The 27,863-nt window shown below is 49.4% G+C and overlaps 1 protein-coding gene across 1 annotated transcript in view; it reads left to right on the top strand.

Moving 5' to 3' along the window:
• dnah9 (dynein, axonemal, heavy chain 9) overlaps positions 1 to 25,674 on the top strand; it is a 121,408-nt gene extending 95,734 nt beyond the window's left edge. Inside the window, exons 64-69 of the mRNA XM_056263251.1 lie at positions 4,023 to 4,214; positions 5,414 to 5,605; positions 9,692 to 9,862; positions 11,543 to 11,725; positions 13,870 to 14,259; positions 25,416 to 25,674. Coding sequence (XP_056119226.1) covers positions 4,023 to 4,214; positions 5,414 to 5,605; positions 9,692 to 9,862; positions 11,543 to 11,725; positions 13,870 to 14,259; positions 25,416 to 25,643 — 1,356 coding nt within the window. The 3' untranslated portion in view covers positions 25,644 to 25,674. The remainder of the gene's footprint in view (positions 1 to 4,022; positions 4,215 to 5,413; positions 5,606 to 9,691; positions 9,863 to 11,542; positions 11,726 to 13,869; positions 14,260 to 25,415) is intronic.
• Positions 25,675 to 27,863: the final 2,189 nt, after the last annotated feature.

Here is a 27,863-nt window from a genome sequence, read left to right as displayed (position 1 = left end):
CACACACCTTCTCCTGACACACACCTTCTCCTGACACACACCTTCTCCTGACACACACCTTCTCCTGACACACACCTTCTCCTGACACACACCTTCTCCTGACACACATCTTTGTGCTGTTTTCTCCTGACACACACCTTCTCCTGACACACATCTTTGTGCTGTTTTCTCCTGACACACACCTTCTCCTGACACACATCTTTGTGCTGTTTTCTCCTGACACACACCTTCTCCTGACACACATCTTTGTGCTGTTTTCTCCTGACACACACCTTCTCCTGACACACATCTTCTTCTGACACACACCTTCTCCTGACACACACCTTTTCCTGACACACACCTTCTCTTGACACACACCTTCTCCTGACACACACCTTCTCCTGACACACACCTTCTCCTGACACACATCTTCTCTTGACACACACCTTCTCTTGACACACACCTTCTCCTGACACACACCTTCTCCTGACACACACCTTCTCCTGACACACACCTTCTCCTGACACACACCTTCTCCTGACACACATCTTCTCCTGACACACACCTTCTCCTGACACACATCTTCTCCTGACACACACCTTCTCCTGACACACACCTTCTCCTGACACACACCTTCTCCTGACACACATCTTCTCCTGACACACATCTTCTCCTGACACACACCTTCTCCTGACACACACCTTCTCCTGACACACACCTTCTCCTGACACACACCTTCTCCTGACACACACCTTCTCCTGACACACACCTTCTCCTGACACACACCTTCTCCTGACACACACCTTCTCCTGACACACACCTTCTCCTGACACACATCTTTGTGCTGTTTTCTCCTGACACACACCTTCTCCTGACACACATCTTTGTGCTGTTTTCTCCTGACACACACCTTTTCCTGACACACACCTTCTCCTGACACACACCTTCTCCTGACACACACCTTCTCCTGACACACATCTTCTCCTGACACACATCTTCTCTTGACACACACCTTCTCCTGACACACACCTTCTCCTGACACACACCTTCTCCTGACACACACCTTCTCCTGACACACACCTTCTCCTGACACACATCTTCTCTTGACACACACCTTCTCCTGACACACACCTTCTCCTGACACACACCTTCTCCTGACACACACCTTCTCCTGACACACACCTTCTCCTGACACACACCTTCTCCTGACACACATCTTCTCTTGACACACACCTTCTCCTGACACACACCTTCTCCTGACACACACCTTCTCCTGACACACATTTTCTCTTGACACACACCTTCTCCTGACACACACCTTCTCCTGACACACACCTTCTCCTGACACACATCTTCTCCTGACACACACCTTCTCCTGACACACACCTTCTCCTGACACACACCTTCTCCTGACACACACCTTCTCCTGACACACACCTTCTCCTGACACACACCTTCTCCTGACACACATCTTCTCTTGACACACACCTTCTCCTGACACACACCTTCTCCTGACACACACCTTCTCCTGACACACACCTTCTCCTGACACACACCTTCTCCTGACACACACCTTCTCCTGACACACACCTTCTCCTGACACACACCTTCTCCTGACACACACCTTCTCCTGACACACACCTTCTCCTGACACACACCTTCTCCTGACACACACCTTCTCCTGACACACACCTTCTCCTGACACACACCTTCTCCTGACACACACCTTCTCCTGACACACACCTTCTCCTGACACACACCTTCTCCTGACACACACCTTCTCCTGACACACACCTTCTCCTGACACACACCTTTGTGCTGTTTTCTCCTGACACACATCTTTGTGCTGTTGTCAAGCTATGATCTACAGCACACAAAAACTGTTCTGGCATATTATATAGTTTTAATAGTATATAAAATAGGAGTAAAACTCTTTAGTATGTGAGTCACTTTTGAGTTTAACAGTGTCAACAGTTTAGAAAACAATCAATATCCTTTAAAACATGCCACGTCTTAAAAATGTACTCTTTATATTCATATTAGCTTGAATTGTTTTTGGGAAAAAATCTGGGAAAAAGTGTTTTCAATATTATGATCCATTAATTCATAAATATCATTGTTTTTGGTGACAGTCACAGTCAGATCAGCCTGATGTTTTTGACTTCATGCCATCCAATAAATATATACAAAAATAAAAATGAATCTCAATATGTCCTTCAAAGAAGAGGTGTTTAAGTCACTGTATGTGTACATTGCATTTCTAATGCATTTCTGAATAGTAGCGTGTAATTCCCCGTGTGGTGTTCTCTGAGGACGTGCTGATCCAGCATCTGCCCGATGGGCGAGGGCATCAGTTCTGCGGGTGTTCTGGGGGCAGGGTCTCTCTGCAGAACGAGGCACATGCTAGTCTCGTACACGCCTCGAGAGCAAATCAATGACACAGAAGAGGCCTGAACCGCTCTAACTCTAGTAAGCAGCAGTAATCCAGAACATGACAAATACTTTCATATTGCCCTTTTCAGCTGTCCGAGCAAGTGCTTCGTGTTGATTTTTAACTCCTGCTGATTGGTTTGATTGTGATGAGCAGTGACACATCGCTGTGGAGATCATACAGCGGTGGAAGCTCATAGATGTGTGCTGGCGCTGGGGCGAGAGCTGAATGCTAATGCTGGATCAGGGCTTTAACTGCTCCTCTATTATTAAAGCTGCACCAGCACAAACTACTGCATCCGGCCTGTGTGTGTGTGTGTGTGTGTGTGTGTGTGTGTGTGTGTGTGTGTGTGTGTGTGTGTGTGTGTGTGTTTGTTTCCATACTTGGCCTTTAAATGTCACTCACTTAAAAATAAGCAGAGGATATTTGTTTAATGACGTTATTGGATTTCTTATATCTCTTGAGTTGCACCTCAATCTCTGACTGTAAAGCAAATGTACTGAACCAAACTTTTTTATTTTATACAAAATATATATTTTACAAAATAATTTGGTCTCTAAAATTGCTAGAAAGTCAAAGCCGTATGTCTAACCAAGGTGTGTCTAAATTTGAAGTTGATATAAAAAAAAATCACTAAAAGCTTTTAAAGTATCATTTTTTATAGTAAAAGCAATGTCTGATTTCAAAACGCTTTTTAAGTGTTTAAGCTTTTGAATGATACCCTAAATACCTAAAAAAATCAATAAAATAAGCATGCGGAGTGTCCAGCGGCACCAGATCGACCGGCTGTATACGGCCTCCCAGAAGCGCAGGATATTTGTTTAATGACGTTATTGGTTTGCTTGTACAAACAAACGAATCCCATGAAGAGCAGAAGCTCACACACACACACACACACACACACACACACACACACACACACACTCACACTCACACTCACACTCACACACACACACTCACACACACACACACACACACTCACACACACACACACACACACACACACACACACACACACACACTCACACACACACACACACACACACATGTTGTGTTTTCATGTTTTATGGGGACTTTCCATAGACATAATGATTTTTATACTGTACAGACTGTATATTCTATTCCCTTACACTAACCCTATCCCTAAACCTACCCATCACAGGAAACATTCTGCATTTTTACATTTTCAAACAACATCACTTAGTATGATTTATAAGCTGATTTCCTCATGGGGACCAAAAAATGTCCTCACACGAACAAGGATTTCGGATATTGCCATCCATGTGGGGACATTTTGTCCCCATAACGTAGGGTTTACCAGGCCACACTCACACTCACACTCACACACATACACACACTCACACTCATACTCACACTCACTGAAGGGCTTTGAAATGATGAAAGCTCTGACAAGCAGCGACAATTACAAAGCAGTCTCAGTTCCTAAATATATTGGAACGGAGCCGATCTTTGGTCTGTCCTGATGGCTGATGTCCACTGGGACCCTGACAGGGGAACAGCAGCACAGGTTTCTCTGTCGTGTCGGATGTGGTTGTAGAAAGTGAAGTGTGTTGTGATTGATGTGTTCTGATCGATGTGTGTTGATTGACAGGACACGCTGGAGCTGTGTGCGCGTGAGCTCGAGTTTAAGAGCATCTTGTTCGCCCTGTGCTACTTCCACGCCGTAGTGGCGGAGCGACGGAAGTTCGGCCCTCAGGGGTGGAACAGGAGTTACCCGTTCAACACCGGCGACCTGACCATCTCCGTCAACGTGCTCTACAACTACCTGGAGGCCAACAGCAAGGTGAGAGTGTGTGTGTGTGTGTGTTATAAGACATATGCTCCTCTAAAAGAGACGGACTGTGGGTCTGACCGTGTTTAATTACTCACACACCTACACAACAACCTGCTCCCAATTTAATATTTATGTCCGTTCATTACACAGAGCAATAAAGAACCAGTGTTGCTTTCATGGCAGAAACCCGACACAGAAGAGCATGGACTCAGACTAGATTTGCATTTCCTGAAGGAAATACCAGGAGGATAGTGGGAAAGTGTCGGATAGCTTTGCTTCAGCGTAAATGAAATGATAAAATGTTAAAGCCATTGTCATGTTTCAGTTTGACTCGAGCGATGTGAATCAGCTATAAATGGTTAAACATACAGTATAAAGGCAACACCAATCACAGTTAGAGAAGGAAGACCAGCTTGAATATTGAACATCTATTGGTTTAAAGGGATAGTTCACCCAAAATTTGGCATAATTTCCTCATTTACTCGAAATTCATCCAAAATGGACAATTAAACACAATGAAAGTAGCCAATATGACTTGTGCACGGTTCCACAGCAGAGAATTATCAGTGAACAATGACTTACATTTCTGTCTGGATTCAGAAGACTCCCGTAGGTTTTGTTTAGGAGCTTAAAAGTATAAATCAAATAAATAAATCGCCGAGTCGCGTTCAGTCGGTGTTTAAAAGCTGCTGCAGTCCGTTGGAAACAGTGTAAGTGTGTTGAGCCAGTCTCAGAATGTTTCAGCTAGTCGCTAAGTGTGTCCCCGCATTAGCGAAGGAGTCTGGGCACGAGAATAAAAGCGAAAGTAATGAAAGCCAGCAAAGAAGTCAAGATAGTACAGACAGAAGGCTGTTATAATTTTACGTCATCTTACCTGAGCATTCAAACGCAAGAATATTTTCATAATATCACGAGGCGACGGAGATGAAGAAAGTCATCAGCGTGATTGATATTCAAAATGATAAGCAAGCGCTGCTTTGTGTACGGTCTGTGTATCTGCAGCTCTCAGTGTAACGGAGCTGACAGCTGTAGGAAACGGATTAGTCTCATATACCTCTAATGCACTCTAGGGAGCAACACTGAATGTTAGTTGGGAGTTAATCATGGGTTGTAAGTGCTGCGGTGTGGTGGTTCAGGCCTGCTGGTCAGACGGTTGCAGGTCCTCTCTCTCTCTCTCTCTCTCTCACACACACTCTCTCTTCCTCCAGGTGCCCTTCGATGACCTGCGCTACCTCTTCGGGGAGATCATGTACGGGGGTCACATCACTGATGACTGGGACCGCAGGCTCTGCAGGACATACCTGGAGGAGTTTATCAAGCCCGAGATGATGGACGGGGAGCTGTACCTCGCACACGGCTTCCGTCTGCCGGGGAACAACGACTACAACGGCTATCATCAGGTACAACAGAGAACCACTGCTCAGGCCTGCGTAATCATATCTGATTACAGTGATGAGGACGACTGCAGATCATCTGCTGGATGTAAAGCCAGTCCCGGTTCACTAGGTCAGGGGTCAGACTGGGGTGTGTGGAAAATAAAAGAACAAATTCGGTTTTTTAGGGCTTAAAATTTGACATTTTCATGATTCATTTTGACTTTAGTACAGTGCCAATATTAAAGCTAACTATTTAGTATTGGAAACAACATTTTGCCATTATATTACACTTAATATTTTTCTCAGACTTTATCAAATATCTGTGAAACCCCTGAACTAGGTGAACTAGATATGCTGTAGACGCCCTGGTTACAAAACGATGCTCAAAAGGGAACGTCTCGGGTTACGACTGTAAGGGTACAACCCTAACCCTTGTTCCCTGTCGATGACGACACTATGGGGAACGCCTCTTGTCGTAACGCGTCTGAAGTACGATTGAAGCTAATCTAATCCTATTGACGTTGCGTGATGACGTAGCGTGTGACGGCATATAGGGAAGCTACAGCGGGACGGCGGCACACCACAGCGTTAGCTTGCGCTCTGAAGCAAGCACTCCCAGGCAGAAGGAGGCGTGGCGAAGGGACGCAGTGTCACGCAGTGAGCCCTCACGGCCAGAGGTGAACTCCACACCTGATAGGCCATAGAGATAGCCTGAACTATCCAGTTGATGGCCTGTTTAGAGGTGGGGTGACCCAAAACACAACAGCAACTGCTCCGCTTTCCTCCACTGAGAAGACCTCTGAACATAGATGTTTAGTGCTCTGACAGGGCAGAGTAAATGAAAGACCACCTTAAGTGACAGGTTCTTGGCCTCAGCCGACTCCAGAGGTTCGAAGGGGGCCTCGACCAGCCCTTCGAGAACCACTGCCAGGTCCCATGTGGGAACTCTGGTACGAGCCGCAGGTCTCATCCTCCGAGCCCCACGGAAGAAACGCACGACCAGCGGATGTCTCCCCAGGGGCCGATCACCCAGAGGAGCGTGGAAAGCCGTAATGGCAGCCACGTACACCTTGAGTGTGGACAGGGTAAGACCAGCCGAGAAGCGATCTTGGAGGAACTCCAGCACTGAAGCCACCGGGCCGTTAACTGGGTCCACGCCACGCTCTCTACACCAAAAGGTGAAAACATTCCTTTTTAGGCCATACAATTTCCTTCTGGAGGGAGCTCTAGAGCTGAGGATGGTCTCGACTACTCCTCAGGCAAAACCGCTTGGTTTTCAACCACCCCTGCAGGGCCCTCATGTGCAGCAGGCCGAAAGGTATCACGTTGGACGCTGCTGCCATGAGCCCTAACACTCTTTTTTGAAAATGTTTTACAGTGATGGCTTGGCCTAGCTTTACCCTGGTCACCGTGGCCATGGACTCGATCCGTGCAGGAGACAATAGTGCCCGCATCGTAACCGAGTCCCTCACCACCCCCAGGAACGTAGTTCTCTGGGCAGGGGCCAACACACTTTCCTTTGTGTTGAGTCTCAACCCCAAGCTCTGGATTTGGGCAAGGACGACATCTCGGTGCCGAACTGCCAGCTCCTGCGACTGGGCCAGAATAAGCCAGTCGTCGATGTGATTTAGCACCCGGATGCCCTGATGCCTCAGCGGAGCTAGAGCTGCATCCATGCATTTGGTAAACGTGCGAGGGGAGAGAGCTAGGCCGAACGGAAGAACCCGATATTGGTCCACTTCGCCCCCGAAAGCGAACCTCAGGAACCTCCTGTGAGATGGAAGGATCACATAAGTTAAGACCTCTTTCCCGTTGCCATCCTGGCCTGAAGGACGGTCTTCTCAGGAGGCTGTGGGTGAGAGCGCCGCCCAGAGTCCCAAGCTCTCTGAAGGGGACCTCTAGAAGCGACACTCTCCTTTTGTCCCTGCCGGTATGAGGAACTCGATGGCGGCCGAGGCTGACCCCTGGCGGCAGCCTTTTTGGACCTTGAACGGCGAGGGAGATGCTGCCTGAATGCTGCGTGTTTTTTCGTCTTCTGGAACCGAACCTGTCGACGACAGCATTAACGGCCTTGTCCTTCTCCCTACCGTTCTCTTAACCCCCATGCTGCTGTAATCCAACACTGGGGGATTAGACAGGCGCAATGAAAATGGCCTTTTCCTTGACTTACACAACTCATTGTGTAAGTCTGGAAAGAACGGCAAACCCCGGCGTGAAGGCTGTGAACGATGCTGCAGAAAGCGCTCATCAAGCTTGCTTCTAGCCTGCGCTTCCTGCCTCTCTTGTGGACAACTGATGTTTAATTTGGCCACTGCACGCGTTACAACCTCCACGGGCTCCTCATACACGGGTGCAGAGTGAAAAGGGATTCATCCAGATCCCCCTCCGCGATCCTGAGCACGTCTATATCAGAATCAGACAGCTGCAGCACCGGGCTCTCAACCCGAGTTAAAGAAACAGCGGGGTGGGCTTCAGCACCAGGAGTTAAGGGATCAGATGAGGACCGAGAAAGTGCCGAAGCAGTCTCGATCCCCTCTGCTAGCTCTCCCTGCGAGCCCCACGATCTGATCGGACCCGAACCGCGGGGAGCGCGAGCCGGCTTCATCAAATATAGCCAGGCGGGAGCAGTACACGCACATCTCATGTGTGTCCCCACCCGTGATAAAGCGAGGGCAGGGATGCACACACTTCTTAAACTGCTCACTTGCCCATTTCGATATATTATATATTTCACAGACAACACTAAATAGACAGATACACAACAGAGAGCGCTTGCTGAAGAGCGCAAGCTAACGCTGTGGTGTGCCGGCGTCCCTTTGTAGCTTCCCTGAATGCCGTCACACGCTACGTCATCACGCAACGCCAATAGGATTGGATTAGTTTCATTCATACTTCAGACGCGTTACGCCAAGAGGCGTTCCCCATAGTGTTCCCTCGAGAGGGAACCTGACATGCTTTAACCAGCTAGGCAGTGATCATCAGCTTCACTGTATGATAATAACTCCTGTTCTGTTCCAAAAGCCTTGCGAGTTTGGAGCTACATGATGGTGAGTACCGAGTGATGTCAGAGTCAGCTGATTAAAGGAGGATTATCTGTGGAAGTGTGACTCGACTGGACTGATCCTATTTAGACTGAATGCATGAATTCTACCACAGCGTTTTAGAGTTTTTAGAGCACATTCCTCTCTTCATGCATCTTCTGCATGTGTCTAAAGCCCAGCTCATTAATTAAGACTCATTTCTGTCTGATGCATTCAGATCTCTGGGATTCAGGTCTCTGGGATTCAGGTCTCTGGGATTCAGGTCTCTGGGATTCAGGTCTCTGGGATTCAGATCTCTGGGATTCAGGTCTCTGGGATTCAGATCTCTGGGATTCAGGTCTCTGGAATTCAGGTCTCTGGGATTCAGATCTCTGGGATTCAGGTCTCTGGGATGCTGGTCATGCATGGGGAATATTTCGGCTCTCACGCCAGATACCTGCATGCTAGATTTCATCATTAGGGTGTTGTGTTTGTGTTTATTGTATGCGTGTGTGTAGTGTTGAGTTTGTGTTTGTTGTGTGTGTGTGTGTGTGAAGTAGTCAGGATGCCTGCAGTGTTCCTGAGGCTCAGTCTCTGTCATCGGCTCTGCTTTAGAAGCATCACAGCAGACGAGAGACCCAGTGGACTCACTCAAGCTCACTCCTTCTGTCTAATGATGATCAGGGAACCGTTCTCAGAACTCTAGCTCACGTTCTGACAAGGAAATGTTCTTCTAGTAATATCAATTGAACATTTGTTCAAAGTTATCTGGTCTTTAATAATGTTCTCAAAACATCAGCACAAAAACATTATTTATACATCATTCATGGAGTGTTTTTACCTGAAACGTTTTAGTTGGAGTTTGTCTAACGTTTTTTAAATGTTGCTACTTATTTCAGAACGTTCAGAGAACATTTAAAAATAACATTCCCATAATGCTTGAAGATTGATACAGTGGAGTGTTCCCTTAGCGTTTACATAACCAAGAAAAAACATTTTTAAACATTTAATAAACTAGATGTGTTGTGAGTTGGGTTATGTGAGTCCGACGGCTCCTCAGGACTCAGGACTCTCTCTGGATGTGTTTCAGTACATCGACGCGGCTCTCCCGCCCGAGTCCCCGTACCTGTACGGCCTGCACCCGAACGCAGAGATCGGGTTCCTCACGCAGACCTCGGAGAAGCTCTTCAGAACCGTGCTGGAGATGCAGCCCAGAGACGGCGGATCCGGAGAGGGGGCGTCCGGCTCGCGCGACGACAAGGTTCTGGACTCAATACTGTATATAACACACACTCACACCTAAAGCTCTTCACACATTATTTAGTGCCATGTGTAAAGAGGAGGAAAATCGAGGATTTACCTCATGATACCGCATTGATGTTTTCACAGCAAAAATAGTTAGGTTTAATTCAGCATAATTGGGACATTTTTTTCCCAGTCATCTCAATGGAAAAAGTGTTAATGTACCTTTATTGACCTTACTCAGCTGCTACAGACAACAGCAATCATGCCCCTGTGTCCAGAATGAGGACGAGCACATCTCTGCCTAGTTCAGCTGCAGTCCAACCAAACATTACTCAGACACCGGATATCAGTTTTGATTTTTTTTTTCACTAGTGTGTGCAGGACACTATAGTTCATTTATGTAAGTGAGGAGAGCAAAATAAAGTAAACTGTGACATATTATACCCAAACATTCATACAGTGACTACCAGTAACATTAATACAAATTTGGGACCAAAAATGATTCGGACACTTTGAGCTTTAATTGCTAATGCTCTTTTTACACACAGACTGAACAACATGAAGCATTGCTTGGTCACTGGTTGAGCTAAACTGGTATTATCTAATTGTGTAGTTACATTTAACAGCTGACAGATATTCAACATAATTCATGTGTGAGAGTCTAACAGAAGGACGGACAAAACCAGTCAAATATCCACTGATCTGAGAACTCTGAGTTCTGCTCATATTTATCACCATTGTCTAAACTATAGCGAATAAACTGTGATAATGTGAGAAATGTTGGAGTCTGAATACATTTAGGTTTGACTGTATGTGAGTACACTTAACCTCATTAAACTCCCAGTGAGGGTGAGTCTGAGACGGACACTGAAGGCCCTCACACTGAAGGCCCTCGAGTCTGAGAGGGGGAGCCGCTGGTTCCGAGGCCTCTGACATTTAAACCATTAGATATGAGAGCGTGTAAGAGGGCTGGAATGCATTATGACAGCTGACCTTTTTAAGTTAAGAGATTGGGATTTGTAAGCAATGACTGCTTTGCATTAACTCCTCATGTATCTGACAAAGACTAATAGATCTACTGAGAGGAATGTGATTAAATGGCCCCGCTTCTCATCCACATGCTGTGCCTGGAATCACTCGCCCACTCCTTCTGGCGCTGATGGAAACAGCTTCATCACATGCATACGCTTTCTTATATATGCCTTACTTTGAAAATCAATTCCTTAAAGTCTTTGTGCACATCCTACTTTGTTAGCTTGTCATGTTTAAATGTTTAATGTTTAATGATGATTATTATTATTATTAATTAGTAAATGGAAACCCTCCCATCCAAACTGTGTTTGTGTGCTCATCCGTCCCTAAAGCAGTGACAGCGTCATCAATTACATTATTAGATTAATCCATTTCCTGCAGTGATTGAATATTTGAATTATCCTCCAAATGATCATTTCCTCTGTGTATGGTGTTCTGATTTACCAATAATCATACCTCAGGAAATTATCAGTCAAGGAAGATGAAGCGCTTGGCTTTAAGCCGAGCTAATGGAAAAATGACCAAAATGACTGATTAACATTCTGTATCATTTTTGTCCTGTTATATTTTAATTGATGAATGACTTAACAAAAAAATTAAAGACTTTTGCCACGGAGATATAAATATGTATTTCTGACTTCATGTGGCGTGTTTGTGTGTCCAGGTTAAAGCCGTGCTTGATGAGATTCTGGAGAAGCTTCCGGAAGAGTTCAACATGACTGAGATGATGGGGAAGGTGGAGGAGAGAACGCCGTATATCGTCGTGGCAGTCCAGGAGTGCGAGCGCATGAACGTCCTCACACAAGAGATCAAACGCTCTCTGAAGGAGCTCAGTCTGGGCCTGAAGGTTAGACACACACACACACACACACACATTCTTGTACTTTGTGAGGTCCCTCATTGACACAATGCAATCTCTAGCCCCTTACCCTAACCCTACCCATCTCCACTAACTGCCTGACCCAACCCTAAACCGACCCTTGACCTCATTATAACCTGATCCCTAAAACCAGGGGTAAGTTGCATAAACTGGAAAGACTAGTTTTACAAGTTAGTCATCCAATTTTTTTCTTCAAGACTGTTCATAACTTTTTTAAGTTAGTTACATAAAAACGTACATTGGTCTAATTTGATACCAAACAGTAAGACTGATTACCCCTAACTAACTGCTAGTTGGTCAAACTAGTTCTTAAGACACTGTTTTAACATGATGGCTATGTTTATGCAACTGGCCCCAGGTCTAGATCTCAAACAGGCCTTTAAAGGCTCTCAGAAAGTGAAGACCGGCCAAATCCTCACTTTACTCTCTTAGTTCTCACTCCGATGGTCTAAAACTCAAACTAGTCCTCACAAAGATAGCTGTACAAGTACACACACTCACACACACTCTCTCTCTCACACACACACACACACACACACACGCGCGTGCACACACACACACACACACACACAGCTGTGTTTTTGTGATATATGAGGACATTCCATAGGCGTAATGACTTTTATACTGGACAAACTGTATATTCTATCCCCCTACACTGCCCCTATCCCTAAACCTGCCCATCACAGGAGACATGCTGCATTTTTACATTTTTAATAAAACACTGCTTAGTGTGTTTTTAAAGCCATTTGAAATATGAGGACTCAGGAAATGTCCTCATTTTTCCGAGTGTCCTCATATTGAAGGTGTGTTATCATAAAAATGTCCTCAGTTGTCATGAAAACAAGAGCACACTCTCTCACACACACGCACACGCACACACGCACATGCACACACGCACATGCACACACACACACACACACACACACACACACACACACACACACCTGTAATACTCTGAAACCTTTTCTCTGCTGCTTTACGGATCTCATCGCCACATCTAATGCTGATCTGGTGTCTGAATGATTTGTATGCCGTATTGCTGAAGTGTGATGTGGCGTCGGTGTGTGCTCTCTCCGCACCGCACCTCTGTGCTCGGGAACAGGAGGATTTTCCTTTCTGTGTCGAGCCTGTACAGAATCACCTTCTCAAATCACTGAAGTCCTTTACTAACAAGACAAAACATTCAAGTTATCGAAATTATGCACATTCCTTGACACATTGCATTGTGGGAAATATTATAATGTTAAAAACTAAAGAATGAAATGATGCTTGGAAGAGACGGCAATCTGACAGTGATATTTTTAGATGAGAGAATAAACACATTTTACATTTGCTTCATGTGTCTTTATATTCAGCTGTGACTTTTTCATTAAAGACAATAATGTCATATTCTCGGATGGAGAGTTTTTAGCCTGATTTCGTCATGAAGAAACACATTTGAATTCTTGAAAATTAAAAATGTAACACTTTAAAACCAAGCAGCAAAATCGTCTCAAAGGCGTCGTCTGTTTGTTGGCATTAACACTGAATCTCTGCGATGACGCCCATCGAGTGATGAGAACAGCACCCGTCATCAGAGCTCCAGGAGTAACAGTGTTAGATGACCTCATTAATCGTGTTCTTCAGGTGAGCACTGTACAGGCTGGCATCGGTTTAATGAGCAGAATGCTGTTATCAACATAAACACTTGATTATCTCTGGAAGGCGACGTCGTGATGATTTGTTTACCTGGAAATAATCAGTTCATTTGTTATTTAGGATTTCTTTTTAACATGTAAATTGAGCTGCACCTTGGTCCCGGTTTCAGGGTTGGCGTTCTCGAGTTGTCGTGCGAGTGGGCGGCCGGAGCGCGTTAAGGGTTTCTGTTAGAGCGGTGTCGTGTTAGCGGCCACTAAGTTAATAACTAATGATCTTTGCAACGGAAGTGAATCAATCAAAACTAACTTTAGCTGGACAATAACTTTATTCTAGAGCTGCTGTAAAGCCTAAACACTCTCTGTTACTGTAATCTCCTGTTATCACTGTAAAGCTGCCGTGAAACTCTATATTGTTAAAGCGCTGTATAAAGGAAGGCGACTCGACTGATCACTGTTGACGTGTTCCTCTCACAGGGCGAGCTCACGATGACCAACGACATGGAGAACCTCCAGAACGCGGTGTACCTGGACCAGGTGCCGGACTCCTGGACCAAGCGAGCGTACCCGTCCATGTGTGGCCTGGGCATCTGGTTCGTGGACCTGCTGACCCGCATCCGCGAGCTGGAGACCTGGACCTCGGACTTCAGCCTGCCGGCGGTGGTGTGGCTCGCCGGCTTCTTCAACCCGCAGTCCTTCCTCACGGCCATCATGCAGTCCATGGCCCGGCGCAACGAGTGGCCGCTGGACCGCATGAGCCTGCAGTGCGACGTGACCAAGAAGAGCCGAGAGGAGTTCAGCACGCCGCCCCGAGAGGGAGCCTACATCCACGGGCTCTTCATGGAGGGAGCGCGCTGGGAGCCGCAGGTACTGGGTCTGGGTCTGGGTCTGGGTCAGGGTCTGGGTCAGGGTCAGGTACCGTCTCTGGGTCAGGGTCTGGGTCAGGGTCAGGTACCGTCTCTGGGTCAGGGTCAGGTACCGTCTCTGGGTCAGGGTCAGGTACCGTCTCTGGGTCAGGGTCAGGTACCGTCTCTGGGTCAGGGTCTGGGTCAGGGTCAGGTACCGTCTCTGGGTCAGGGTCAGGTACCGTCTCTGGGTCAGGGTCTGGGTCAGGGTCAGGTACCGTCTCTGGGTCAGGGTCTGGGTCAGGGTCAGGTACCGTCTCTGGGTCAGGGTCAGGTACCGGCTCTGGGTCAGGGTCAGGTACCGTCTCTGGGTCTGGGTCAGGGTTAGGTACCGTCTCTGGGTCAGGGTCAGGGTCTGGGTCAGGTACTGTCTCTGGGTCAGGGTCAGGGTCTGGGTCAGGGTCAGGTACCGTCTCTGGGTCAGGGTCTGGGTCAGGGTCAGGTACCGTCTCTGGGTCAGGGTCAGGTACCGTCTCTGGGTCAGGGTCAGGTACCGTCTCTGGGTCAGGGTCAGGTACCGTCTCTGGGTCAGGGTCAGGTACCGTCTCTGGGTCAGGGTCTGGGTCAGGGTCAGGTACCGTCTCTGGGTCAGGGTCTGGGTCAGGGTCAGGTACCGTCTCTGGGTCAGGGTCTGGGTCAGGGTCAGGTACCGTGTCTGGGTCAGGGTCTGGGTCAGGGTCAGGTACCGTCTCTGGGTCAGGGTCAGGTACCGTCTCTGGGTCTGGGTCAGGGTTAGGTACCGTCTCTGGGTCAGGGTCAGGGTCTGGGTCAGGTACTGTCTCTGGGTCAGGGTCTGGGTCAGGGTCAGGTACCGTCTCTGGGTCAGGGTCTGGGTCAGGGTCAGGTACTGTCTCTGGGTCAGGGTTAGGTACCATCTCTGGGTCAGGGTCAGGGTCAGGTACTGTCTCTGGGTCAGGGTCAGGTACTGTCTCTGGGTCAGGGTCAGGTACCGTCTCTGGGTCAGGATAAGGTACCGTCTCTGGGTCAGGGTCTGGGTCAGGGTCAGGTACTGTCTCTGGGTCAGGGTTAGGTACCGTCTCTGGGTCAGGGTCAGGTACCGTCTCTGGGTCAGGATCAGGTACTGTCTCTGGGTCAGGGTCTGGGTCAGGGTCTGGGTCAGGGTCAGGTACTGTCTCTGGGTCAGGGTCAGGTACTGTCTCTGGGTCAGGGTCAGGTACCGTCTCTGGGTCAGGGTCAGGTACTGTCTCTGGGTCAGGGTCAGGTACTGTCTCTGGGTCAGGGTCAGGTACTGTCTCTGGGTCAGGGTTAGGTACCGTCTCTGGGTCAGGGTCAGGTACTGTCTCTGGGTCAGGGTCAGGTACTGTCTCTGGGTCAGGGTCAGGTACTGTCTCTGGGTCAGGGTCAGGTACCGTCTCTGGGTCTGGGTCAGGGTCAGGTACTGTCTCTGGGTCAGGGTCAGGTACCGTCTCTGGGTCAGAGTCAGGGTCAGGTACCGTCTCTGGGTCAGAGTCAGGGTCAGGTACCGTCTCTGGGTCAGGGTCAGGTACTGTCTCTGGGTCAGGGTCAGGTACCGTCTCTGGGTCTGGGTCAGGGTCAGGTACTGTCTCTGGGTCAGGGTCAGGTACCGTCTCTGGGTCAGGTACTGTCTCTGGGTCAGGGTTAGGTACCGTCTCTGGGTCAGGGTCAGGTACCGTCTCTGGGTCAGGGTCAGGTACTGTCTCTGGGTCTGGGTCAGGGTCAGGTACTGTCTCTGGGTCAGGGTCAGGTACCGTCTCTGGGTCTGGGTCAGAGTCAGGTACCGTCTCTGGGTCAGGGTCAGGTACTGGGTCTGGGTCAGGGTCAGGTACCGTCTCTTGGTCAGGGTCAGGGTCAGGTACCGTCTCTGGGTCAGGGTCAGGGTCAGGTACCGTCTCAGGGTCAAGGTCAGGTACCGTCTCTGGGTCAGGGTCAGGTACAGTCTCTGGGTCAGGTACCGTCTCTGGGTCAGGGTCAGGGTCAGGTACCGTCTCTGGGTCAGGTACTGTCTCTGGGTCAGGGTCAGGTACAGTCTCTGGGTCAGGTACTGTCTCTGGGTCAGGGTCAGGTACCGTCTCTGGGTCAGGGTCAGGGTCAGGTACTGTCTCTGGGTTCAGGGTCAGGGTCAGGTACCGTCTCTGGGTCAGGGTTTGGGTCATCCTCGCTGGGCTCTGTGTTCTAGATCTAAGTGTTAATTGTAAAATGAGAGAGTGATAAAGCTATATATGTGCTTATAACCGGGATATTCATATCGCCCCCTTAATATACAGTAGTGTGTGATTCAGATATACACACAAACACATTTGTAATTTTGAAAATGCTTTTAATGCAAAAAAAAATTAATGGAAGCTTATGGGTAGCAATATTCAATTTGAAATGTAATATGCAAAATGACAATGCATTTCTGTATTTAAATTTACATTTTCCATATTATATGTGCAACGTTTGGAGCAAAATGATAATTTAAATTCAATAATATAATTTACATTTCCTAGATTAAAATATATCTTAAAATGATCTGTTGCAAAGTTGCAAAATGAAAATGTATTACAGAACCGATTAGATGTGTGTAACATGTTCAAGCAGAACGCAGATGAGAAGATAGCACACTTAAGCACTTATGAGTATATTAATGCATTTGTAAGATTTACTGGCTTAAGTTCACATTGACTGCATTGCTATGAGAAATGAAACGGGAGTTTTAAAGACAGAAGAACGAGACGCAGCAGTTCCTGAACTCACGAAGACCAACGTTCAGCTCGTTAGATGAGCGTCAGCATGTAGTGCACACTTGAGGCCTTAACGACAGACGCTGGTGTTAATGAGTGCTGTTCGTTAATGTACCTGTTGATTTGGTTAAGGAGTTGATTGAGCTGGTTTCTGAGATCTCTACAGTTCAACACTCCCACAAACACACGGACCCGCACGAGCAGCGCATCTGCACCATTAGCGCTCTAATGAATGTGACGGCATGCGGCTTTCTGGGAATCTCTGTGAAAGCCTGTTTTAATTACGCACAGGGAGATTTTAATCACTGTTTTACGCCGCACATCTTCCATGAACTCAAACAGAGGTTCGGGATGTGTTCCAGCATACGTGATGCAGGATAAAGCGTTAAACACAGAGGCATACTCACTCTTCTCCTATATTTATCCCGGCCCAGATCTGCTCTCCGCCGACCAGCGAGTGTGATCCACTTGAAGAGTCGAGACGTCAGCGTGGCGTTTCAGGCCCGTAACTAAAGACACTCACCCTACAGTGGAGCTGTGCGAGGACGAGCTTCAGGGACTGTGTTCATCCACACTCGTTAAACTATCACTGTTCAAAAGCACCATAAACTTCATCATAACCGCGTCCTCCATAGAGGCTGCAATGTCAACATTATTTGCATTCGTCTCTCTAATACTCTGCGATCTTTAACTCTGTGAAGTTCTCCGTCTTCAGAGAGATTGCAGAGAACACAGCTCAGAGAACAGAGAACACCGCTCAGAGAACAGAGAACACCGCTCAGAGAACAGAGAACACCGTTTAGAGAACACCGCTCAGAGAACAGAGAAAACCGCTCAGAGAACACCGCTCAGAGAACAGAGAACACCGCTCAGAGAACAGAGAACACCGCTCAGAGAACACCGCTCAGAGAACAGAGAACACCGCTCAGAGAACACCGCTCAGAGAACAGAGAACACCGCTCAGAGAACAGAGAACACCGCTCAGAGAACACCGCTCAGAGAACAGAGAACACCGCTCAGAGAACACCGCTCAGAGAACAGAGAACACCGCTCAGAGAACACCGCTCAGAGTACACCGCTCAGAGAACACCGCTCAGAGAACAGAGAACACCGCTCAGAAAACACCACTCAGAGAACAGAGAACACCGCTTAGAGAACAGAGAACACCGCTCAGAGAACAGAGAACACCGCTCAGAGAACACCGCTCAGAGAACAGAGAACACCGCTCAGAGAACAGAGAACACCGCTCAGAGAACACCGCTCAGAGAACACCGCTCAGAGAACACCGCTCAGAGAACACCGCTCAGAGAACACCGCTCAGAGAACACCGCTCAGAGAACAGAGAACACCGCTCAGAGAACAGAGAACACCGCTCAGAGAACAGAGAACACCGCTCAGAGAACAGAGAACACCGCTCAGAGAACACCGCTCAGAGAACAGAGAACACCGCTCAGAGAACAGAGAACACCGCTCAGAGAACAAAGAACACCGCTCAGAGAACACCGCTTAGAGAACACCGCTCAGAGAACAGAGAACACCGCTTAGAGAACATCGCTCAGAGAACAGAGAACACCGCTCAGAGAACACCGCTTAGAGAACACCGCTCAGAGAACAGAGAACACCGCTTAGAGAACACCGCTCAGAGAACAGAGAACACCGCTCAGAACACCGCTCAGAGAACACCGCTCAGAGAACACCGCTCAGAGAACACCGCTCAGAGAACACCGCTCAGAGAACAGAGAACACCGCTCAGAGAACAGAGAACACCGCTCAGAGAACACCGCTCAGAGAACAGAGAACACCGCTCAGAGAACACCGCTCAGAGAACAGAGAACACCGCTCAGAGAACACCGCTCAGAGAACACCGCTCAGAGAACACCGCTCAGAGAACACCGCTCAGAGAACACCGCTCAGAGAACAGAGAACACCGCTCAGAGAACAGAGAACACCGCTCAGAGAACAGAGAACACCGCTCAGAGAACACCACTCAGAGAGCACCGCTTAGAGAACACCGCTTAGAGAACAGAGAACACCGCTTAGAGAACACCGCTCAGAGAACAGAGAACACCGCTCAGAGAACACAGCTCAGAGAACAGAGAGCACCGCTTAGAGAACACCGCTCAGAGAACACCGCTCAGAGAACAGAGAACACCGCTCAGAGAACACCGCTCAGAGAACAGAGAACACCGCTCAGAGAACACAGCTCAGAGAACAGAGAGCACCGCTTAGAGAACACCGCTCAGAGAACACCGCTCAGAGAACAGAGAGCACCGCTTAGAGAACACCGCTTAGAGAACAGAGAACACCGCTTAGAGAACACCGCTCAGAGAACAGAGAACACAGCTCAAAGAACACCGCTCAGAGAACACAGCTCAGAGAACAGGGAACACCGCTCAGAGAACACCGCTCAGAGAACACAGCTCAGAGAACAGAGAACACCGCTCAGAGAACACCGCTCAGAGAACACCGCTCAGAGAACAGAGAACACCGCTCAGAGAACACCGCTCAGAGAGCACCGCTTAGAGAACACCGCTTAGAGAACAGAGAACACCGCTTAGAGAACACCGCTCAGAGAAAACCGCTCAGAGAACAGAGAACACCGCTCAGAGAACACCGCTCAGAGAACACCGCTCAGAGAACAGAGAACACTGCTCAGAGAACACAGCTCAGAGAACAGAGAACACCGCTTAGAGAACAGAGAACACCGCTTAGAGAACAGAGAACACCGCTCAGAGAACACCGCTTAGAGAACACAGCTCAGAGAACACCGCTCAGAGAACACCGCTCAGAGAACACCGCTCAGAGAACACCGCTCAGAGAACAGAGAACACCGCTCAGAGAACACCGCTCAGAGAACAGAGAACACCGCTCAGAGAACACCGCTCAGAGAACAGAGAACACCGCTCAGAGAACACCGCTCAGAGAACAGAGAACACCGCTCAGAGAACAGAGAATACCGCTCAGAGAACACCGCTCAGAGAACAGAGAACACCGCTCAGAGAACACCGCTCAGAGAACAGAGAACACCACTCAGAGAACACCGCTCAGAGAACAGAGAACACCGCTCAGAGAACAGAGAATACCGCTCAGAGAACACCGCTCAGAGAACAGAGAACACCGCTCAGAGAACACCGCTCAGAGAACAGAGAACACCGCTCAGAGAACACCGCTCAGAGAACAGAGAACACCGCTCAGAGAACACCGCTCAGAGAACAGAGAACACCGCTCAGAGAACACCGCTCAGAGAACACCGCTCAGAGAACACCGCTCAGAGAACACAGCTCAGAGAACAGAGAACACCGCTCAGAGAGCAAATAACACCGCTCAAAGAACAGAGAACACCGCTTAGAGAACACCGCTCAGAGAACACCGCTCAGAGAACAGAGAACACCGCTCAGAGAACACCGCTCAGAGAACAGAGAACACCGCTCAGAGAACACCGCTCAGAGAACACCGCTCAGAGAACACCGCTCAGAGAACACTGCTCAGAGAACACCGCTCAGAGAACACCGCTCAGAGAACACCGCTCAGAGAACACCGCTCAGAGAACACCGCTCAGAGAACACCGCTCACAGAACACCGCTCAGAGAACAGAGAACACCGCTCAGAGAACACCGCTCAGAGAACACCGCTCAGAGAACACCGCTCAGAGAACACCGCTCAGAGAACACCGCTCAGAGAACACGGCTCAGAGAACACAGCTCAGAGAACAGAGAACACCGCTCAGAGAGCAAAGAACACCGCTCAGAGAACAGAGAACACCGCTTAGAGAACACCGCTCAGAGAACACCGCTCAGAGAACACCGCTCAGAGAACACAGAACAGAGAACACCGCTCAGAGAACACCACTCAGAGAACACCGCTCAGAGAACACTGCTCAGAGAACAGAGAACACCGCTCAGAGAACACCGCTCAGAGAAACCCGCTCAGAGAACACCGCTCAGAGAACACCGCTCAGAGAACACCGCTCAGAACACCGCTCAGAGAACACCGCTCAGAGAACACAGCTCAGAGAACACAGCTCAGAGAACACAGCTCAGAGAACACCGCTCAGAGAACACAGCTCAGAGAACAGAGAACACCGCTCAGAGAACACCGCTCAGAGAACAGTGAACACCGCTCAGAGAACACCGCTCAGAGAACAGAGAACACCGCTCAGAGAACACCGCTCAGAGAACACCGCTCAGAGAACACCGCTCAGAGAACACCGCTCAGAGAACACAGCGCTCAGAGAACACCGCTCAGAGAACAGAGAACACCGCTCAGAGAACACAGCTCAGAGAACACCGCTCAGAGAACAGAGAACACCGCTCAGAGAACAGAGAACACCGCTCAGAGAACACCGCTCAGAGAACACAGCTCAGAGAACACAGCTCAGAGAACAGAGAACACAGCTCAGAGAACAGAGAACACCGCTCAGAGAACACCGCTCAGAGAACACCGCTCAGAGAACACAGCTCAGAGAACAGAGAACACCGCTCAGAGAACACCGCTCAGAGAACAGAGAACACCGCTCAGAGAACACCGCTCAGAGAACAGAGAACACCGCTCAGAGAACACCGCTCAGAGAACACCGCTCAGAGAACACCGCTCAGAGAACACCGCTCAGAGAACACCGCTCAGAGAACACCGCTCAGAGAAAGAACACCGCTCAGAGAACAGAGAACACCGCTCAGAGAACACCGCTCAGAGAACAGAGAACACCGCTCAGAGAACACCTCTCAGAGAACACCGCTCAGAGAACACCGCTCAGAGAACAGAGAACACCTCTCAGAGAACACCTCTCAGAGAACACCGCTCAGAGAACACCGCTCAGAGAACACCGCTCAGAGAACACCGCTCAGAGAACACTGCTCAGAGAACACCGCTCAGAGAACACCGCTCAGAGAACACTGCTCAGAGAACACCGCTCAGAGAACACCGCTCAGAGAACAGAGAACACCGCTCAGAGAACAGAGAACACCTCTCAGAGAACACCGCTCAGAGAACACCGCTCAGAGAACACCTCTCAGAGAACACCTCTCAGAGAACACCGCTCAGAGAACACCGCTCAGAGAACACTGCTCAGAGAACACCGCTCAGAGAACACCGCTCAGAGAACACTGCTCAGAGAACACCGCTCAGAGAACACCGCTCAGAGAACACTGCTCAGAGAACACCGCTCAGAGAACACCGCTCAGAGAACACCGCTCAGAGAACAGAGAACACCGCTCAGAGAACACCGCTCAGAGAACAGAGAACACCTCTCAGAGAACACCGCTCAGAGAACACCGCTCAGAGAACACCTCTCAGAGAACACCGCTCAGAGAACACCGCTCAGAGAACAGAGAACACCGCTCAGAGAACAGAGAACACCTCTCAGAGAACACCGCTCAGAGAACACCGCTCAGAGAACACCTCTCAGAGAACACCGCTCAGAGAACACCGCTCAGAGAACAGAGAACACCACTCAGAGAACAGAGAACACCGCTCAGAGAACAGAGAACACCGCTCAGAGAACACCGCTCAGAGAACAGAGAACACCGCTCAGAGAACAGAGAACACCACTCAGAGAACACCGCTCAGAGAACAGAGAACACCGCTCAGAGAACACCGCTCAGAGAACACCGATCAGAGAACACCGCTCAGAGAACACCTCTCAGAGAACACCTCTCAGAGAACACCGCTCAGAGAACACCGCTCAGAGAACACTGCTCAGAGAACACCGCTCATAGCACACCGCTCAGAGAACACCACTCAGAGAACAGAGAACACCGCTCAGAGAACACCGCTCAGAGAACAGAGAACACCGCTCAGAGAACAGAGAACACCGCTCAGAGAACACCGCTCAGAGAACAGAGAACACCGCTCAGAGAACACCGCTCAGAGAACAGAGAACACCGCTCAGAGAACAGAGAACACCGCTCAGAGAACACCGCTCAGAGAACACCGCTCAGAGAACACCTCTCAGAGAACACCTCTCAGAGAACACCGCTCAGAGAACACCGCTCAGAGAACACCGCTCAGAGAACACCGCTCAGAGAACACCGCTCAGAGAACACTGCTCAGAGAACACTGCTCAGAGAACACAGCTCAGAGAACACCGCTCAGAGAACACCGCTCAGAGAACAGAGAACACCGCTCAGAGAACACCGCTCAGAGAACACCTCTCAGAGAACACCGCTCAGAGAACACAGCTCAGAGAACAGAGAACACCGCTCATAGCACACCGCTCAGAGAACACCACTCAGAGAACAGAGAACACCGCTCAGAGAACACCGCTCAGAGAACAGAGAACACCGCTCAGAGAACACCGCTCAGAGAACACCGCTCAGAGAACAGAGAACACCGCTCAGAGAACACCGCTCAGAGAACAGAGAACACCGCTCAGAGAACAGAGAACACCGCTCAGAGAACACCGCTCAGAGAACACCGCTCAGAGAACACCTCTCAGAGAACACCTCTCAGAGAACACCTCTCAGAGAACACCGCTCAGAGAACACCGCTCAGAGAACACTGCTCAGAGAACACCGCTCATAGCACACCGCTCAGAGAACACCACTCAGAGAACAGAGAACACCGCTCAGAGAACACCGCTCAGAGAACAGAGAACACCGCTCAGAGAACAGAGAACACCGCTCAGAGAACACCGCTCAGAGAACAGAGAACACCGCTCAGAGAACACCGCTCAGAGAACAGAGAACACCGCTCAGAGAACAGAGAACACCGCTCAGAGAACACCGCTCAGAGAACACCGCTCAGAGAACACCTCTCAGAGAACACCTCTCAGAGAACACCGCTCAGAGAACACCGCTCAGAGAACACCGCTCAGAGAACACCGCTCAGAGAACACCGCTCAGAGAACACAGCTCAGAGAACACTGCTCAGAGAACACTGCTCAGAGAACACAGCTCAGAGAACACCGCTCAGAGAACACCGCTCAGAGAACAGAGAACACCGCTCAGAGAACACCGCTCAGAGAACACCTCTCAGAGAACACCGCTCAGAGAACACAGCTCAGAGAACAGAGAACACCGCTCATAGCACACCGCTCAGAGAACACCACTCAGAGAACAGAGAACACCGCTCAGAGAACACCGCTCAGAGAACAGAGAACACCGCTCAGAGAACAGAGAACACCGCTCAGAGAACACCGCTCAGAGAACAGAGAACACCGCTCAGAGAACACCGCTCAGAGAACAGAGAACACCGCTCAGAGAACAGAGAACACCGCTCAGAGAACACCGCTCAGAGAACACCGCTCAGAGAACACCTCTCAGAGAACACCTCTCAGAGAACACCGCTCAGAGAACACCGCTCAGAGAACACCGCTCAGAGAACACCGCTCAGAGAACACTGCTCAGAGAACACTGCTCAGAGAACACAGCTCAGAGAACACCGCTCAGAGAACACCGCTCAGAGAACAGAGAACACCGCTCAGAGAACACCGCTCAGAGAACACCTCTCAGAGAACACCGCTCAGAGAACACAGCTCAGAGAACAGAGAACACCGCTCAGAGAACACAGCTCAGAGAACACCGCTCAGAGAACACCGCTCAGAGAACACAGCTCAGAGAACACCGCTCAGAGAACACCGCTCAGAGAACACTGCTCAGAGAACACCGCTCAGAGAACACTGCTCAGAGAACAGAGAACACCGCTCAGAGAACAGAGAACACCGCTCAGAGAACACCGCTCAGAGAACACTGCTCAGAGAACACCGCTCAGAGAACACTGCTCAGAGAACACCGCTCAGAGAACACTGCTCAGAGAACACCGCTCAGAGAACAGAGAACACCGCTCAGAGAACACCGCTCAGAGAACACTGCTCAGAGAACACCGCTCAGAGAGTGCAGGCCGAAGCTAACCACTGTACCTACTGTACTTTACACAAGATCCCTTATACTGTGGCCAACAGGAACTCAATCACATTAAATCTGTCATTAACAAACATTATGAAACCGATCACAACTTTAAAATCTGATTGTGAATCCACTTCACCAAGTTGCTATATGACAATATTATTGTCAAGAAATGTATCTGTTGGAAGTCACTTGTCTTATTGTTTTATCATATAATCCTTATATCCTTATAATCCTTATAATCCTCATAAGTCTCCATGAAGTCAACGTGGACATTTTTAAAGGAAGATTGCAGTGAAATATAAAACATTATAAATGTATGTGCCCTCGTAATCTTTTATCAGACATTTCACTGGGATATTCATCAGAATAGGGTGGAGAACTCAATCACAATGTCCATTTCATGCTGTTTTTCAAATGATCTGTACTTCATGTAATTATGAATATACAGTATATGACATTATGACTTGACATTATTTAATGTGTGTGTGTGTGTGTGTGTGTGTGTGTGTGTGTGTGTGGTGTGGTGTGTGTGTGGTGTGCGCTCGTGCGTGTGTGTGTGTGTCCTGCAGGCTGGGATCATGGTGGATGCCCGTCTGAAGGAGCTGACGCCCGCGATGCCTGTGATATTCATCAAGGCGATCCCGGTAGACAAGCAGGACCTGCGCAGCCTGTACCAGTGCCCTGTCTATAAGACCCGGCAGCGCGGGCCCACGTACGTGTGGACCTTCAACCTCCGGACCAAAGACAGCCCGTCCAAGTGGACCCTCGCTGGCGTCGCCCTGCTGCTGCAGATTTGAGTGCAGGAGTTCATGATTTATATCATATATGAGTTTTTACATTAGTAGTATTTAATAGTGTTCATCATTCAACAATGCAATGCGATGTTTGCACAGACGTGCTGTGAAGTCAGATTAAAAGCAGCTTGACCAAATTCTCCTGTTTCGTATTTGTTTCTTTGAGTTTTACTTTCCTAGATGTGCTTGACTTCTGTTCTCCAGATCTGTGTGTTCTGTCACACTGACGCGAGGTGTCAGGCGGTGGACCCGAGCCTCGGGCCGCTGGGATCTGTTATTGAAGACACTGAAACGGGCCACTGGGAAACTGAAGACGTGGAGCAATACATCTGTCCAGAATCCATTACTGAGCTTTCTTCCTCTCTCGTGTTCCAGTGTAAGGGATATCAGACGAACACGATAGAGAAATAAATATGAACCATTTGTACAAACAGACACAAAATGTAAGGGAACCTGCTTCTCCATTTGTTTGTGTTCACATCAGTTAATTATGATTAATGTGCTACTCGTTTATTCGAGCCGTAGCGGTCGAGAGGCTTTGTTCTCGGAATACACATTTTAACTAGATTTGCATTTCTCGTAAGGCATCACAGGAAAGCGTGAGGTTTCAGGCATCAGATAATAAAATAAAATAATAATAATAATGCTTAAAGATGCTTTTATGAAGACTGAGTTTTCTTCTACATTTGCAGAAAATAAGTGTGTGAACCTATGCATTTACCTGGATTTCTGAACAAACTGGTCATTAAATTTGACGTGAATCTCCAGCTAAAGCACAACAACACAACAGAAGAGCTGAAACGAGACTCAGTAACACATGATCAGTCAATCCGTTCGACAGCAAGTCAAGTCAAGTCAAATATATTTATATAGCACTTTTCACAATACAGATTGTATCAAAGCTGCTTCACAGTATCAATCAAAACAACTTAACAGTGTTTGTTTATTAATGGAAAAAGACATCCAAGTTTGGTAGAGCTGATCAGTGGTATGATGGGTCATTTAATTTGAATATCCCCAGGCTGGGATCAGCAGCGCTTCCTCAAACACAGGTCGCCATTTTGAAGATGCTTTCATTGGAAGCAAATTATAATCGGTGATCTCAAAACTGAAGATCACATCAGGGATCGGAGGAGCGGAGTGGGTCTGGCCTCACACTGCGGCCCGTGGAGCGCTAGAAGAGGAGCGGAGCGGGTCTGGCCTCACACTGCGGCCCGTGGAGCGCTAGAAGAGGAACGGAGCGGGTCTGGCCTTACACTGCGGCCCGTGGAGCGCTAGAAGAGGAGCGGAGCGGGTCTGGCCTCACACTGCGGCCCGTGGAGCGCTAGAAGAGGAACGGAGCGGGTCTGGCCTTACACTGCGGCCCGTGGAGCGCTAGAAGAGGAACGGAGCGGGTCTGGCCTTACACTGCGGCCCGTGGAGCGCTAGAAGAGGAACGGAGCGGGTCTGGCCTCACACTGCGGCCCGTGGAGCGCTAGAAGAGGAACGGAGCGGGTCTGGCCTTACACTGCGGCCCGTGGAGCGCTAGAAGAGGAACGGAGCGGGTCTGGCCTTACACTGCGGCGCGTGGAGCGCTAGAAGAGGAACGGAGCGGGTCTGGCCTTACACTGCGGCCCGTGGAGCGCTAGAAGAGGAACGGAGCGGGTCTGGCCTTACACTGCGGCCCGTGGAGCGCTAGAAGAGGAACGGAGCGGGTCTGGCCTTACACTGCGGCCCGTGGAGCGCTAGAAGAGGAGCGGAGCGGGTCTGGCCTCACACTGCGGCCCGTGGAGCGCTAGAAGAGGAACGGAGCGGGTCTGGCCTTACACTGCGGCCCGTGGAGCGCTAGAAGAGGAACGGAGCGGGTCTGGCCTTACACTGCGGCCCGTGGAGCGCTAGAAGAGGAACGGAGCGGGTCTGGCCTTACACTGCGGCCCGTGGAGCGCTAGAAGAGGAACGGAGCGGGTCTGGCCTTACACTGCGGCCCGTGGAGCGCTAGAAGAGGAACGGAGCGGGTCTGGCCTTACACTGCGGCCCGTGGAGCGCTAGAAGAGGAGCGGAGCGGGTCTGGCCTCACACTGCGGCCCGTGGAGCGCTAGAAGAGGAACGGAGCGGGTCTGGCCTTACACTGCGGCCCGTGGAGCGCTAGAAGAGGAACGGAGCGGGTCTGGCCTTACACTGCGGCCCGTGGAGCGCTAGAAGAGGAACGGAGCGGGTCTGGCCTTACACTGCGGCCCGTGGAGC

This window comes from Rhinichthys klamathensis, unplaced genomic scaffold (genome assembly GCF_029890125.1).
Source record: "Rhinichthys klamathensis goyatoka isolate OS25496 unplaced genomic scaffold, OSU_Roscu_1.1 h1tg000204l_1, whole genome shotgun sequence".
NCBI lineage: Eukaryota > Metazoa > Chordata > Actinopteri > Cypriniformes > Leuciscidae > Rhinichthys > Rhinichthys klamathensis.
Note: the sequence above shows the minus strand (reverse complement) of the source record. Positions and strands in the feature narration are given on the sequence as shown.